This window comes from Globicephala melas, chromosome 20, assembly GCF_963455315.2.
Source record: "Globicephala melas chromosome 20, mGloMel1.2, whole genome shotgun sequence".
NCBI classification, from domain to species: Eukaryota; Metazoa; Chordata; class Mammalia; order Artiodactyla; family Delphinidae; genus Globicephala; species Globicephala melas.
In genome coordinates this window covers 50,704,976-50,719,625 of record NC_083333.1, presented here as the reverse complement: position 1 = coordinate 50,719,625, position 14,650 = coordinate 50,704,976, and the positions used below count along the sequence as shown (strand labels likewise).

The window sequence follows — 14,650 nt, the reverse complement described above, 5'->3', positions numbered from 1 at the left end:
GTGAATTGTTACAGTTGACAGCTATGTACTCTTGAACTAAATGTCATCATGTCAAATTCTGAGATATTAAATAGTTGCTGGAATGTAAAATTGTGGACATTTTGATGTTTTGCAGCCTTATAAGTTTTGTCAATCTTTTCTAGACATTCTGAAACGGAAATGAACAGGTGGATTGAAAACAAAGACAAATGAGGAATTTAGAGACTATCTTGGCATCTCATAAAGAAGTTGCTCTACACTGGTGATGTTTTAAACAAAACACGTATAAATACATTTAGCTTGTCTGGAAACAGACTTATTTATTAGGTCTTTCCATTTACTTTTGAGACAAAAATAAGTAGTTACAGAGGACTCATGTGCATTACTCACTATACGCTTTCTATCGTGTATTAATTAATCTCAAGCTAGGAGAGAACGGATGTCTATTTTACATGATGCCATAATGTACATTAGTGAGATCAACCCATTTACTCTTAAAATAATGGTATCACGTCAGGGATTTAGAATACAGTATTATATGAAAACAGTTGGCAGGGAGACTCCTTCTGCCATTAATAACTGACTAGAAATGGTATTTCAGACCCTAAATCCAACTGAAACCCAGAAACAATAAATGGAGAGGATGGGGTGGATATTTTGTGAACATGTTTTTCAAAGTAGAGAAAGAATCACTATATTTTTGCTGAATTGTATGTTGCCGTGGACATGGCAGTATGCAGTAATGATGCTGTCATCTATACAGCTGTATAACAACACAGCTTCTCCCTCTCCCACCCCCCTCAGTAAGGCTTAAAAATAGTAGGTTTGTGTGTAGTTTGGTAAGAAAATTAGAATAATTTAAAGTTCTTCCAGTTTCAATCTACAAAAGAAAAAGGCTCAGGGGGATGGGGAAGAAGAGCAAACAAAATGTACCAAAAAATACATATTATGTAATAAAGTCTAATATATATTACACAGACACTAAAGAAGGGTGGCTTGGTGTGCTGGAAAACTGATGGCTTTGCAGTGGAAAGACCTGGATTTAGTCCTTGTTACATCACTTGCGTGTGACCTTGAGCAAAGTCGCAATGTATTTAAGTCTCAGTTTTCTCATCTATAAAATGGAATCATGGTAGTATCTTCTAACTTGAGGCACTATTGTAAGGATTAAAGGGATGAAAATGACTCGTAAACTATAAAGCCTTTTAAAAATAAGGCTTTATAGACGTATTATTACACTGTGGAATCTTCAGAGGCAGAGAAGAGTACAGGAAAAAGGGTCTAGACAGGCTTTGGAAGCTTACAACCTGGGTTCTAATTCCAATGCCATGGCTAGTAGCTTTGACACCTTGAAAAGAGGAAATGTACTTAGGGACTTCCCTGGTGGTCCAGTGGCTAAGACTTCGTGCTCCCAGTGCAGGGGGCTCGGGTTCCACCCCACCTGCCGCAGCTAAAAGATCCTGCACGCGACCGGGCAGCCAAATAAATAAATAAATGTTAAAAAAAAAAAGGAGTGTACTTAATCCTGTTTCCTCTTTTTGAGAAATGAGGATAACACCACTTTCTTCACAGAATCAAATGAGAGAATGTAGGCAAAGGAAACTACCACTTGGTAGGTGTTGGATGCCTTCCCCCCGCAAACTATTAAATTAGTGTCATCAACAACAAAAGGTGTTCACACTGTGGTATCTTTCAACAGATAAGCACCCTAAAGCAAGGCAGGACAGATAAGGAAAACTGAATCCAAGTGGGAACCAAGAGCTAGACCTGGAGATGTCTTAGTTCGGTCTTATCCACTTGAGGTTAGGATATGCATACAATGAAGACATTCAGAGTTGGAGGGGGGACAAGTCGAGTGCCCTTTCGACTCCGCGGACTCGACGGGAGGGAACCTGAAATTCTTAATTAGAGCCGGTTGCCATGGCGACAGTCTCTAGGCAGCGTGGGCTGAGCTCTTCGTAGGGCTAGAGGGTGGGCCGTCGCTGGACCCCGCGCGCGCGCCCGCGACCAACTTTCCCTCCAGACCAGAGAGGGGCAGCGCGCTCCGCCCCCGCCCCCGGGCCGCGCACGTCCGGGCTCGGCGACGCGCACGCCTGCGGGAGCCCTCTCCGAGGAACCTAGTGCTGATAGCTCGTGCCGGTGCGGCAGTTAACCGCCCTTGCAGGATCCCGAGGCTCGCGAGCAGCCCCCTCCCCTTCCTGGGCTTCCCCCACCCACTTCCCGGTCGGCTCCGGGGCATGAGCAGCGATGGCCGGCTGCAGCCCCGAGGAGAAAACTTACCGGCGCTTCCTGGAGCTATTCTTGGGCGAGTTTCGCGGACCGTGCGGCGGCGGCGAGCCCGAGCCGGAACCCGAACCCGAGTCGGAGCCCGAGCCCGAGCCCGAACTGGTAGCGGCTGAGGCGCCCGAGGCTTCGGTTGAGGAACCCGGGGAGGAGGCGGCCACTGTAGCCGCGACGGAGGAGGGGGAGCAAGAGCAGGAGCAAGACCCCGAGCCCGAGGAGGAGGTGGTGGCGGCGGAGGGCGAGGAGGAAGAGGCGGCGGCATCCCGGGGGCAGTCGGCCGTGCCACCGCCGCCGCAGCCCCAGCTGCCGCCGCTGCCCCCGCTCCCGCGGCCGCTGTCGGAGCGCATCACCCGCGAGGAGGTGGAGGGCGAGAGCCTGGACCTGTGCCTGCAGCAGCTCTACAAATAGTTAAGTAGCGGGGCTTGGTTGGGGGTGGGCCCGCTGTCCCCGCCTCGCCGGCCTCGACGCGACTCCCTCGGCCCCTCAAACTGCTCTTTCCGCTCTTCATGCCCCCCCCCCCCCAACGCTGGCGCCAGGCGCGGTTGAAAGCGCCCCCGCTGCTCGGACTTGGGCTGTTGTCTGCGAGCTGCCCACGCCAGCCGCGGCCCCCGCGCCTCCTACCCGGCCCGGGAGCCGCCCCCCGCGCCCTTCCGCCGGGCGCCGTCCCCTGCTTCCCGCTTCTCCCCTGCCGCCCACTTCTTGCTCCACTTCACACACCCTTTCCCCTTCGTGCCTTGCAAGGTCCTTCCTTCCAGTCTTGAGAGCTCCCTCTTCCCAGCTCTCTTCTTCCTCCTGGAGGTTTCTTCCCACCCGGGTCTGCCTGTTCCCAGCCTGAGTCCCGTGTTGTTTGGCGGCGGAGAGACGGGACTCCTTTCTAGGCAGAGCTGCTAGGTGCTTCCTGCGTAACCGCAACAAAGATGATAATCCCAGCCCCAGATCCACAGGAGGAGAGACTGGAGTAGATTTTCTGTCGGGCTCTCGGTGTTGAAAGTGTAGATGGCTTAATACATGGAAGCCTAGTATCTTCGTCTAACGACATTTGATAACTCACAGTTGAGGGAGGTGGGAAGGAATTGGGAGGGACGAGTGAGCAAAATTTTACATGCGAGCCTTCAGGTGAAAGACAGTTGTAATTCGTTAAAGTGGAAAACTCTGGCTGGTTTGATAAAATTGCAATTAGGTGCAGTATTTTCAGTCCATTAAGTAGATGGGGTAGGGGAGAGAAAGCAGGTGGCTTAGCTACACAGATGAAAGTCTAAAATAGAAAGGTCAAGGCTTTTCGTTTCATCCCAGTTTTTATGGGCTTGAAATAGAAAGTTTACAATTGCTTTTCTTTCTAAATGGAATTGTTCTGAAATAATGACAAAGGAGAATACGAACAAGTTTCCGAGAACACTGGTAAACCTGGGGAGTCTTTCCCTATTCTGCTGATAGTTGTAATGAAAGGTGTTACTCTGTACCCCTTAGAAAGTTTACTACTGCAAGATTCATTGCAGTTAAATTCACTTCTTGGATCTTCTCAAAAACTTAGATTAAGAGAAGGACCTGGAAAGTAAATGTTTTGTCTTTATCCAACCTAACAGACACCTGATCAAATCACTCTTCCTGTTAAAACAGAGGCTTGTCAGTAGGGAAAAAGTATTTAAATGTCTGCTGTAGAAGTGGACTGTGTTGATGTCCCACACTTTACACTCTATTTAAAATTTAATTTTAAAATACTATCTGGTTACCAAAGTAATAATGCTTTTGGGGAAATGTAAAAGATAAAATGGCATGTAATACCACTACCCAGATACAAACAGTATTAACATCTTAGAGTATTTCTTCCTAGTGTTTGTAAAGTATCATAGAAAAAGGCGTATGAAATGTCATTTTTAATACTATATAAAGACACTTAAGACTTCCTGCTTAAAATAAAACGGAAACGTTTACCAAAGTGGAAGGGTGTATCTCAGCATCAGACTAATTCTATTTTGACAGTTCTTACCTTTACAAATGCAGTTGCAGAATTAAAGAAACACACATTTAAATATTAGAGAAGGTCCATTTTTAAAAAAAGAGTCATTACTTTAGAACAACTTTGAACATGTGCCAAAGTTTTTTAAAAAATGAGATCTATATAAAAGATGATGGTAAGTAGATGTGTGTTTTTCCACATGGAAAGGAAGCAAGATTTTCAATACATGTATAAACTAGAAAAGTATTTAAATTTTAAAATGGCCATCTAATTGAGAACAGAAGTTTAGATTTGAAGTAAAACTAGCAAAATTAAAGTTGGAAAACATTATTTCACCTTAAATCAGAGATTTCATCATATATACTGTTTTGTGCAGAAGCTATTAACCTATTTTTATTCAGATATAAAATGGCTGGCTTGTTTATGTAAAGTATCTTCAAGGTCCTTAACAGATTAAAAACAAACAAACAAACCCCAAAGTCTCACAGTTTAAAAACACATACTTTTAATGCTTTTATTTTTTATTTTATTATTTATAAAGGAAAATCATATCACTTAGCCACAAGAATCGAGACTGGAACATTGGAGAGATAGATCATTTTCCTGTTCGCTTTATTTTACAGATGAGAGAACTGAGGATCCAGATTCAGAAATGACAAATTATGTACAAATGATTACAACATTTCCATAATCTCTGAACCTCAGAACTCTCCGACATATTTGAAATGTTGGGTTGTCAAATTTCCTAGGAAATACTTTGAAATAATTCTGATTAGGGATATGTTGGAATTGCTAATTTGGAGAAGGTGAAGATTTTTTTTTCCCAAAATATTTTCTCAAATACCCACTCTGTTTATTTTGGGAATTCTTAATATTCTTTAAAAGCTCTGTCATGCTTGTCAAATAGTGGTAAAATTCTTAAATGAAGTTACCTGAAATATATATTCACCAATTTCACAGTTGGGACTAATGTAAGAAGAAAATAACACTGCGTATAATAACAGTTTCATAAGTTTCTAGCGTGTTTTTTTTCTGTTAGTATTTTAGAAATATACAGTATGAAACTGCTAAACAGACTGAGGTTCGCTGAAGAAAAAAAGGGTGCTTACCTTCTCAATACTGTTTATGTATACACTGGCTGAAATTTTACTTTTAAAAATATAGTGAATGTTTTTCTCACTATTTTGCTTCTCTCAGAGTTTTTAGAATAAGAACAGATATATTTATCATTCTTCATTTTGGTAAACACAAAGTTTAGGATTAGCTTGAGATAAGCAGTTACTTAGATAAGTAAAGGATCAAGGTTTGAATGGACAAAATATGGTTATAATTAGCAACTTAAAAGTTTTTCAGTGTTTGGGATAGAATTTTGCCGTTAGCCTTCAAGATAGGAAATGTGTACTTAGATATTTCTCTGCTAGATATAAACATGTAACATTTTGAAAGAAAAATAATTCAAAATGGTAAAAATCCCCTTGGATGAGAAAGATGTCTGTTGTGGACTATAAGTACTTTTTTAAAAAAAATTTATTTAATTTATTTATTTTTGGCTGCGTTGTGTCTTCGTTGCTCTGCCTGGGCTTTCTCTAGTTGCTGTGAGCGGGGGCTACTCTTCGTTGTGATGCGCGGGCTTCTCATGCGGTGGCTTCTCTTGTTGTAGAGCACGGGCTCTAGGCGCACGGGCTCTAGGTGCGCAGGCTTCAGTAGTTGTGGCCCGCGGGCTCTAGAGCGCAGGCTCAGTAATTGTGGCACACGGCCTTCGTTGCTCTGTGGCATATGGGATCTTCCCAGACCAGGGCTCGAACCTGTGTCCCCTGCACTGGCAGGCAGATTCTTAACCACTGCGACACCAGGGAGCCCCCCTAAATACTTTTTTTAAAGGACCATTTAAACAATTTTGTTTCAACTAATTAAACCTTAAGAATCAATAATAAATTCATGCAATACTTTAGAACTGTATCACTGAATTAGTCTATTACTTGTCAATAAAATATTCCAATGATTTGGAACCTTTAGCTGTTAGTATAAAAATTATCTCCTTTACTCCTTTAAACTAAAATGCCCCCCAAGAGATTAAAATAAATACTTTCTAATGATATAATATTAGGATTTCTGAGGTTAATGAATCTCTTTGAAAAGGTGGAGGTGAGATATTTTATAGCTTTGAAATAATTTGCCAATAAAATTTACAGCTGATCTTGTAGCAGATATGAATAACCTTGGCTAGGCTACATGGGTCAATACTGTATTCTGTTTCTCTATATTTTACTGGGGATAAATCTATTTGTTTTAACCCAGAAGAAACAAATACTCTGAAGCCTTTATTAGAGCTATATATCATTACGTTTTTAGAGCAGTTTTTTCCTCAGTTATTCATTTAGTCTGGGTTGGACTTCTCAAGGGGGGAGACAGATGTCCCAGCAGCCTGACAAAGTTAAGTACGTACAGAAGGTTTACAGTAGTAATGAGGGTGGGCACTTTAAAAATGGCTTGGAAAAGAAAATCATTGTTTATAGATACTAATAATTCAGTTATATTGAGTTATGTGACTCATTAATGACTTTGAGATAGGTTAGAAAACCATTAAGCTTTGTCTGTGTATATATATGGAAAAATACGAGGATGCAAGTTATGCTACTCATTTAGAGTACCTTTTTTTCTTATTAAAAGGTAGTAAGAAGTAGCAAAAAGAAGAAAATAAATACCAACCATTCAGTGTAAGCCATACTTTTCAGGTTTTTCTTCTACCTCTCAGGCTGCCACTTCTCTGTGAGCTTTTAATACTCTGCCTAACCCTTTTATATTGGTATTTGGTCCTTGGTCTTTTCTTTCTTTCTTTTTTTTTAAAAAAAATATTTATGTATTTGGTTGCACTGGCTCTTAGTTGCAGCAGGCGGGCTCCTTAGTTGTGGCACTTGGGCTCCTTAGTTGCAGCTTGCCAGCTCCTTACTTGTGGCAAGTGGGCTCCTTAGTTGCAGCATGCAGGCACCTTAGTTGTGGCATGTGAACTCTTGGTTGCGGCATGCATGTGGGGTCTAGTTCCCTGACCAAGGATGGAACCCGGGCTCCCTGCATTGGGAGCGCGGAGTCTTATCTACTGCGCCACCAGGGAAGTCCTGGTCCTTGGCCTTTTCAAGTGCGGTTGACTTATTTGTCTATAGTCAACATCAATGTCTCCCATGATTTTGGTTATTGTAGTTACGCTAATGGCTCCTGACTGTCTCCGTCCCTGCTTTGACTGCTAATTGAATGGCTCTATCTAGATGTCTAAGTATCTTCTCAAACTGTCCAAAACTGAATTTAATCCTCCAACTCCCTCTCTCCCCCCTGCAGAAGACAAAACTAAAACCTAATTCTCTTTTTGGTCGGTTCATCCCTGATTTCTCCTTCTCTCACCCTCACATTCAGTCAAATTTTGCCTTATAAATATTTCATAAATATGTCCTTCACCATCCCCACTGTTATTGTCATCTCTTCCCAGTCTTACTCTTCTCCAATATATTCTCCCCAGTGTAGCCAAAGTGATTCCTCTAGAGTCTAGATTATGTAGATTGACTAATTATCACCCACTGCTTAAACATTTTTACTCTTTCCGTGGAGTTAGCCAAACTGTGAGGTCAAAGGCACAGTCCTCCAGAAAGCCAGGTCTGCCTGAGGCAGAAGTTTGCAAGGAGTTAGGGGCTAAATACAAAGTTAGAGGGAAGAGTCCACACAAGACCACCCTCACTTCTGACACTGACTGTAAGTTTGGGGTTTCTCAAAAACACCTCCAGATTTGATAATTCACTAGAAAGAACTCGCTGAAAGCTATTATATTAATGGATTATGGTTCATTATAAGGAAAAGATACAAATTAGAACCAGCCAAAGGACGGGATGCATGAGGTGCTATCTAGAAGGGTTTCAAATGTGAAGCTTCCATTGTCCTCAGCAATGTGTTTCTCTCTCATGGAGTATTGCCAACCCAAGAAGCTCACCTGAGCTGCAGTGTCCAGAGTTTTTATTGGGACTTACTGATTGATTGCTCACATGGTTGAACTTAGTTTCCAGTCTCCCCTCAGGCTGATACCATGTGATCCAAGGGGCCCACCCGAATAACGAAGACAATCCTATTACTTTAGAAATAGGGATTTAGAGGTTACTCCCAGGAGCTGAGGACAAAGGCCAGACCTCTCTTTGGGCAAAGCCAATTATTTACTGTACACCTTCATCACCTATTTCTCCATTGCCCTCCAGATAAAATCCAAACAAAGCTTTATAATCTTATCAGCCTCATCCCTGAATCACTATCCACCCAGTCCATCCCACCTCTAGAAGCTACACTTCAGCTGTTTTAGACTATCAATATATTAGTTTGAATGTGTTGTGTTTGCTCTTACCTCTGCATCTTTGGACATAACATACTATTCCTTCTTGATCTACCATGCTATCCCACCCTCACCTCACCCAGTCCAATCTCTTACCCATTCTTTAGGTCTCCATCTAACATCACTTCCTTTGTTCACCAACCTCACACTCAAAATGAGTTAGGTGTCTCTTCCACATCCTCTTACAGAATACCCAGTGCTTACTCCTTTTGTAGCACTTGTTTATTATTTTTTTTCCACGAATATTTATATATCTTTTACTTGACTAATGGTCTTCAAAATAAGGTGTACCCAAAATAATCCATTTCAGTGAAGGAATAAAATATTAAAGTCTTTTTCCTTGTATACAAAATATGAACTTAAGGGAATTCCCTGGCTGACCAGTGGTTAGGACTCAGTACTTTCACTGCCGTGGCCTGGGTTGAGTCCCTGGTGGGGGAACTAAGATATCCTGCAAGACACACGGTGTGGCCAAAAAAAAAATAATGAAGTTAGGTGCTAGTAATACTTGATATATTGATTGAGGTTGGCAGCTTGTTCTGTACGACAACTGACTTCATGTCAGACGTGGTAAATGAGGTATCCTGATGAAGTGCAAGTTTCTTAGCTTAGAAGAGTTGACAGTGGCACCCTTACTCCAATTTTCAGAACATTATGAATTATTTGTTTACCTGCTCTCGTTAAATTGATTCATTGATTATATTTACTGGTTCTAACAAAATTAGCCCTTACAAAATAGACAGTTGACTTTAAAGATTCCTGCAAAGTGCTCGCTTTGACAGCACATATACTGAAATTGGAAGGATACAGAAGATTAGCATGGCCCTGCACAAAGATGACACGCAAATTCGTGAAGCATTCCTGAGGAGACTGTTGCTCGCCATGGCCGACGAAAAGCCCAAGGAAGGAGTCAAGACTGACAACAACGATCATAATAATTTGATGAGGCAGGATGGTTCTGTGGTGCAGTTTAAGATTAAGAGGCATACACCACTTAGTAAACTAATGAGAGCCTATTGTGAACAACAGGGTTTGTCAATGAGGCAGATCAGATTCCGATTTGATGGGCAGCCAATCAGTGAAACAGACACACCTGCACAGTTGAAAATGGAGGATGAAGATACAATAGATGTGTTCCAGCAGCAGACAGGAGGTGTCTACTAAAAAGGGAACCTGCTACTTTACTCCAGAATTGTTCCTCCAGACCAAGAAGACATTCTCAATTAGAAAACCGCAATTGGGTTCCATCACATCCTGACTCCTGCTATATAGTTTCTCTATTCTTTCATTTTCCCCTTCTCCATTCCTTTATTGTACATAAAGTAAACGGTGTACAAGCATATTGCATTTTTTTTAAAGTAAATGGCCAATGGTATGTTTTGATCGACATCAGATGGAGATGGAATGGGGAAAAATACTGGTTCTGTGAAGATGCCCCCTTTTCTCCATTAGTGGCATGCTTATCAGCTCTTTATATTCCAGTAAGTTACTTTGCTCTCAATGTTTAACAAAAAAAGAACAACATGAAAATTCTTGCATACCTTGTTCGATTGGAGAATTTTAATGTTTTTCATTTATCATTGTAAAACAAAGGACAATTTTACAACTTCTTTGTATGTAGCTGTTACATGTTACATGTTACAGTCTGTCTTTAAGTAGGGATAAATTACTCTAAAAGAAATGAATCCTAGGTAGTTTTCCCTTCAAGTCAAGTTTAAATAAACTTCTTGTTTAAAATGAAAAAAAAAGATTCCTGCAAAGAAATCATGGGTTGAACATAATATTTGTAATGCAAATGTAAAAAGGAACAAAACTTAAGAGCCTATATTTCTCCCATCTTTACTTATATTAGATTTTTTTAAAGGTGATTATATTTGATGAGAAATCCACAAAAATGGAACTATTAAGTAGATTATGTGGAATACAGCTTACTCAAAGAAATACTAATATATTGCTGGTGAGAGTGGTGTGTATGCATGGATGTGTATGTGTGGAATTTGTATTTGTATATATACACACATGAGAAATGTGTATCTACATTTGGGGTGGGGGTATTCATGATGCTCCAAATTTTTTTTTCTTTTTTTTTAAACATCTTTATTGGAGTCTAATTGCTTTACATTGTTGTATTAGTTTCTGCTGTATAACAAAGTGAATCAGCTATATATATACATATATCCCCATATCTCCTCCCTCTTGCGTCTCCCTCCCACCCTCCCTATCCCACCCCTCTAGGTGGTCACAAAGCACCGAGCTGATCTCCCTGTGCTATGTGGCTGCTTCCCACTAGCTATCTGTTTTACATTTGGTAGTGTATATGTGTCAGTGCCACTCTCTCACTTCGTCCCAGCTTACCCTTCCCCCTCCCTGTGTCCTCAGATCCATTGTCTACGTCTGTGTCTTTATTCCTGTCCTGCCCCTAGGTTCTTTAGAACCATTTTTTTTTTTTTTTTTAGATTCCATATGTATGTGTTAGCGTACAGTATTTGTTTTCTCTTTCTGACTTACTTTACTCTGTATGACAGACTCTAGGTCCATCCACCTCACTACAAATAACTCAATTTCGTTTCTTTTTATGGCTGAGTAGTATTCCATTGTATATATGTGCCACATCTTCTTTATCCATTCATCTGTCGATGACGCTTAGGTTGTTTTCATGTCCTGGCTATCGTAAACAGAGCTGCAATGAACACTGTGGTACATGACTTTTTTTTTTTTTTTGCGGTACACGGGCCTCTCACTGTTGTGGCCTCTCCCGTTGTGGAGCACAGGCTCCGGACGTGCAGGCTCAGCGGCCATGGCTCACAGACTCGGCCGCTCCGCGGCATGTGGGATCTTCCCGGACCGGGGCACGAACCCGTGTCCCCTGCATCGGCAGGCGGACTCTCAACCACTGCGCCACTAGGGAAGCCCCATGACTCTTTTTGAGTTATCGTTTTCTCAGGGTATATGCCCAGTAGTGGGATTGCTGGGTCGTATGGTAGTTCTATTTTTAGTTTTTTACGGAACCTCCATACTGTTCTCCATAGTGGCTGTATCAATTTACATTCCCACTAACAGTGCAAGAGGGTTCCCTTTTCTCCACACCCTCTCCAGCATTTATTGTTTCTAGATTTTTTGATGATGGACATTCTGACTGGTGTGAGGTGTTACCTCACTGTAGTTTTGATTTGCATTTCTCTAATGATTAGTGATGTTGAGCATCCTTTCATGTGTCCGTTAGCAATCTGTATGTCTTCTTTGGAGAAATGTCTATTTAGGTCTTCTGCCCATTTTTGATTGGGTTGTTTGTTTTTTTGATATTGAGCTGCATGAGCTGCTTGTAAATTTTAGAGATTAATCCTTTGTCAGTTGCTTCATTTGCAAATATTTTCTCTCATTCTGAGGGTTGTCTTTTCGTCTTGTTTATGGTTCCTCCAAATTTTTTTGATAGAGTGTTTGAGCAAGTGTTTGGAGACAGTTGCATTAGATTATAAGCTACATGTTTGCCATCACATCCCTAGGTCAGTAATGACAGGGACATATACAACACACAATAAATATTTGCTGATCCAATGAATGAGCCAAGAGGTTAAAAATAAGATATTATTCTTACTACTTTAAACTGCTTTTTAAAAAACTTAGTAAATTTTGCGATTCTCATATTTTTAAAACTTTTTATTATAGGAAATTTAAAGTATATAAAAAATAGTGTCCTTACCACCCAACCTCAGCAGTGATCAATTTGTGGCCAATCTTTTTTCATCTATATCTTCACACATCTCACCCTACCTCCCATTATTTATATTCTGTGTAATTTTTAAATGATTACACAGTAATTTGATCACAATTCTATTAAACATTTTAGGTGTTACCAATTTTTGGTTGCTCTAAGAATATTTTGATGGTCATCCTTTGAGCACACCTTTGGTTTTCTTAGAGTGTATTTATATATAGTATATAGTGTTGGGATTACATTAAATATATTCACATATTTAAGGCTTTTGGTACATAGTTTTTAAGTGTCTTCTAACAAGGTTTTATTAGTTTACTCTCTAAGCAGCTATAAATAAGAAAAAGATAATTGGTGTTACGAAATGATTTAAACATTTAGAAAATAACAGAAAATAATAAAAATATCCATATACCCACCATTCAGTTTCAACAAATTGTTTAAGATTATTTTAAGGAAATAAAACATTTCATAAGGAATTGAAGACTTTGTTGTCACTGTCTTCTATGAACCCATTCCCTTTTCTTTCTTTCCAGAGGTAATCTGGGAGTTTGGGGAATGTATCCTTCTGCTCTATATTTTTATATTTTTACTACACGCATATTTGTATGGTCAGTATATGGTGGGCTTTTTTTGTTTTTGTTTTCATAAGTAGCTATCTTGAGACTGACCTTTTTAAAAAAGATTTATTCATATTGATACACATAGATATAGTTTTTTCATTTTAGCTACTATATAGCATTCTATATGAGTGTATTTTATTTATCCAATTTCCTATTGATGGACAGTTGAGTTGTTTCTAATTTTTGCATGTTATGCACTATAATGGTTAAAAATAGCTGCTCTAGTGGGTAAATCCTGAAATCTCAAAAGCTTAACATAATGTTAGTTTATTTCTTGCTCATAGAGTACCTTCAGTGGAGAAGGTGCTGTGTTCTATGGAGTGATTAAGGGACTCAGGCTAATAGAGAGTCTGTCGTCTTCAATTTGTGGTTTCCAAGGTTGCTCTAGGCATCAAAATACATCCAGCAAACATAAGAGTGGAGAATGGTATTGGAGGTTTTTAGGGGCCAGTCCTTGGAAGTGGCATATATAATTTTGTTCACTTTCCATTGACTAGAATTCCAGTCACGTGACACCACCTAGGGCCCACAGTTACCAGCAAACAAGACTGGGAAATGTAGTCACTGGCTTGGCAGTTAAGAAACAACTTCATACCATGTAGAAAAAAACCACATAACTTTGGTGGATAGCTGGTATTCTCTGCTTTACAAATAATTCTACAGTTTGGACATGTCTCCTTGTGCATGTGTTCATAGGTTTCTGGAGTATATACCTAGAAATGGAATTGTCAGGTTGAAGTTACATACACTTTTACTTTGTTAGATATTGACAGATAACTTTGTCCAACAGCACTGTATGAGAGGTCTGGTTTCTCCATGTTCTCACTAATATTTGAATTGCAGTACTGCTTGGCTTGTATTTCTACACAGCTGTGTGCCATTAATGCCACTGAACTCTGTTGGAAAGAGGAGAATACTTATAGGTGACTGTGGTCTTGGTTTAGGGCATTTTGGAGGAGGACACTTTCCTAAAAGTCTAGACCAGTGCTGTCTAATAGAAACATAATTGAGCCACATATATAACTTAAAATTTTCTATTAACCACATTTTAAAAATGGAAAGTGAATTTAGTTTAATAATTTATTTTATTTAACCCAGTGTATCTAAATATGTTATCATTTAAACATGTGATCAGTATTAAAATATTATTGAGATATTTTTCATTTTTTATAGCAGTTTTCAAAATCCTGTTTGTATCTTACACGTAAAGCAGATCTCAATTGGAATATCACATTTAAAATATTCAGTAGCCACTTGCGGCTAGTGGCTACCATGTTGAATGGCACAGGTTTAGATTTAATAACAAAAACTTTAATTCTGTAACACATATCTGACATTTAATTTCAAAGTCATATTCATTTATTTATTTAATATTTATTTATTTATTTGGTTGCCCCGGGTCTTAGTTGTGGCAGGCAGCCTCCTTAGTTGCAGCTCCAGGGCTCCTTAGTTGCAGCTCACTGGCTACTTAGTTGAGGTATGCAAATCTTAGTTGTGGCATGCATGTGAGATCTAGTTCCCTGAGCAAGGATTGAACCCAGGCCTCCTGCATTGGGGGCGCGGAGTCTTATTCACTGTGCCACCAGGGAAGTCCCTCAAACTCATATTTAAAGGGATGCTCACTCCACCCAATTCATATTTATCTAGCCTTTAGAGAAATAGCAAACTGAATTTGTTTTTCCTAGATTTCTTTCTATGACTAGAGAACTACACACACACACACACACACA

The 14,650-nt window shown here is 40.1% G+C and overlaps 2 protein-coding genes and 1 non-coding gene across 6 annotated transcripts in view; all 3 read left to right on the top strand.

The window, feature by feature from the left end:
* The first annotated feature begins 2,086 nt into the window (after positions 1–2,086).
* The window catches only part of PPM1E (protein phosphatase, Mg2+/Mn2+ dependent 1E), a 162,829-nt gene continuing 150,265 nt past the window's right edge, over positions 2,087–14,650 (top strand). For 2 of the 3 annotated variants that reach the window (XR_009560475.1, XM_030881752.2), the window contains exon 1: positions 2,088–2,669. Coding sequence is in view for 2 of the 3 variants with exons in the window: in XM_030881752.2 (XP_030737612.1) it covers positions 2,227–2,669 (443 nt within the window). In the remaining variant the exon portion in view is untranslated. Of the gene's footprint in view, positions 2,670–14,650 lie in introns of all 3 variants that reach the window. The other variant, XM_060291104.1, reaches the window with a different exon arrangement.
* On the top strand, positions 9,352–9,455 carry LOC115866413 (U6 spliceosomal RNA). Its single transcript, XR_004044650.1, has one exon. It is a non-coding gene; the product is annotated as a U6 spliceosomal RNA (small nuclear RNA).
* LOC115866347 (small ubiquitin-related modifier 2-like) lies at positions 9,405–9,811 on the top strand. 2 transcript variants are annotated; one of them, XM_060290588.1, is made up of 2 exons: positions 9,468–9,615; positions 9,673–9,811. In XM_060290588.1, exons 1-2 carry the CDS (start codon positions 9,468–9,470, stop codon positions 9,747–9,749), a joined length of 225 nt encoding a protein of 74 aa, XP_060146571.1. In that variant the 3' UTR covers positions 9,750–9,811. The 2 variants fall into 2 exon arrangements, with proteins under 2 accessions (XP_060146570.1, XP_060146571.1); XM_060290587.1 differs by having other exon boundaries at positions 9,405–9,798.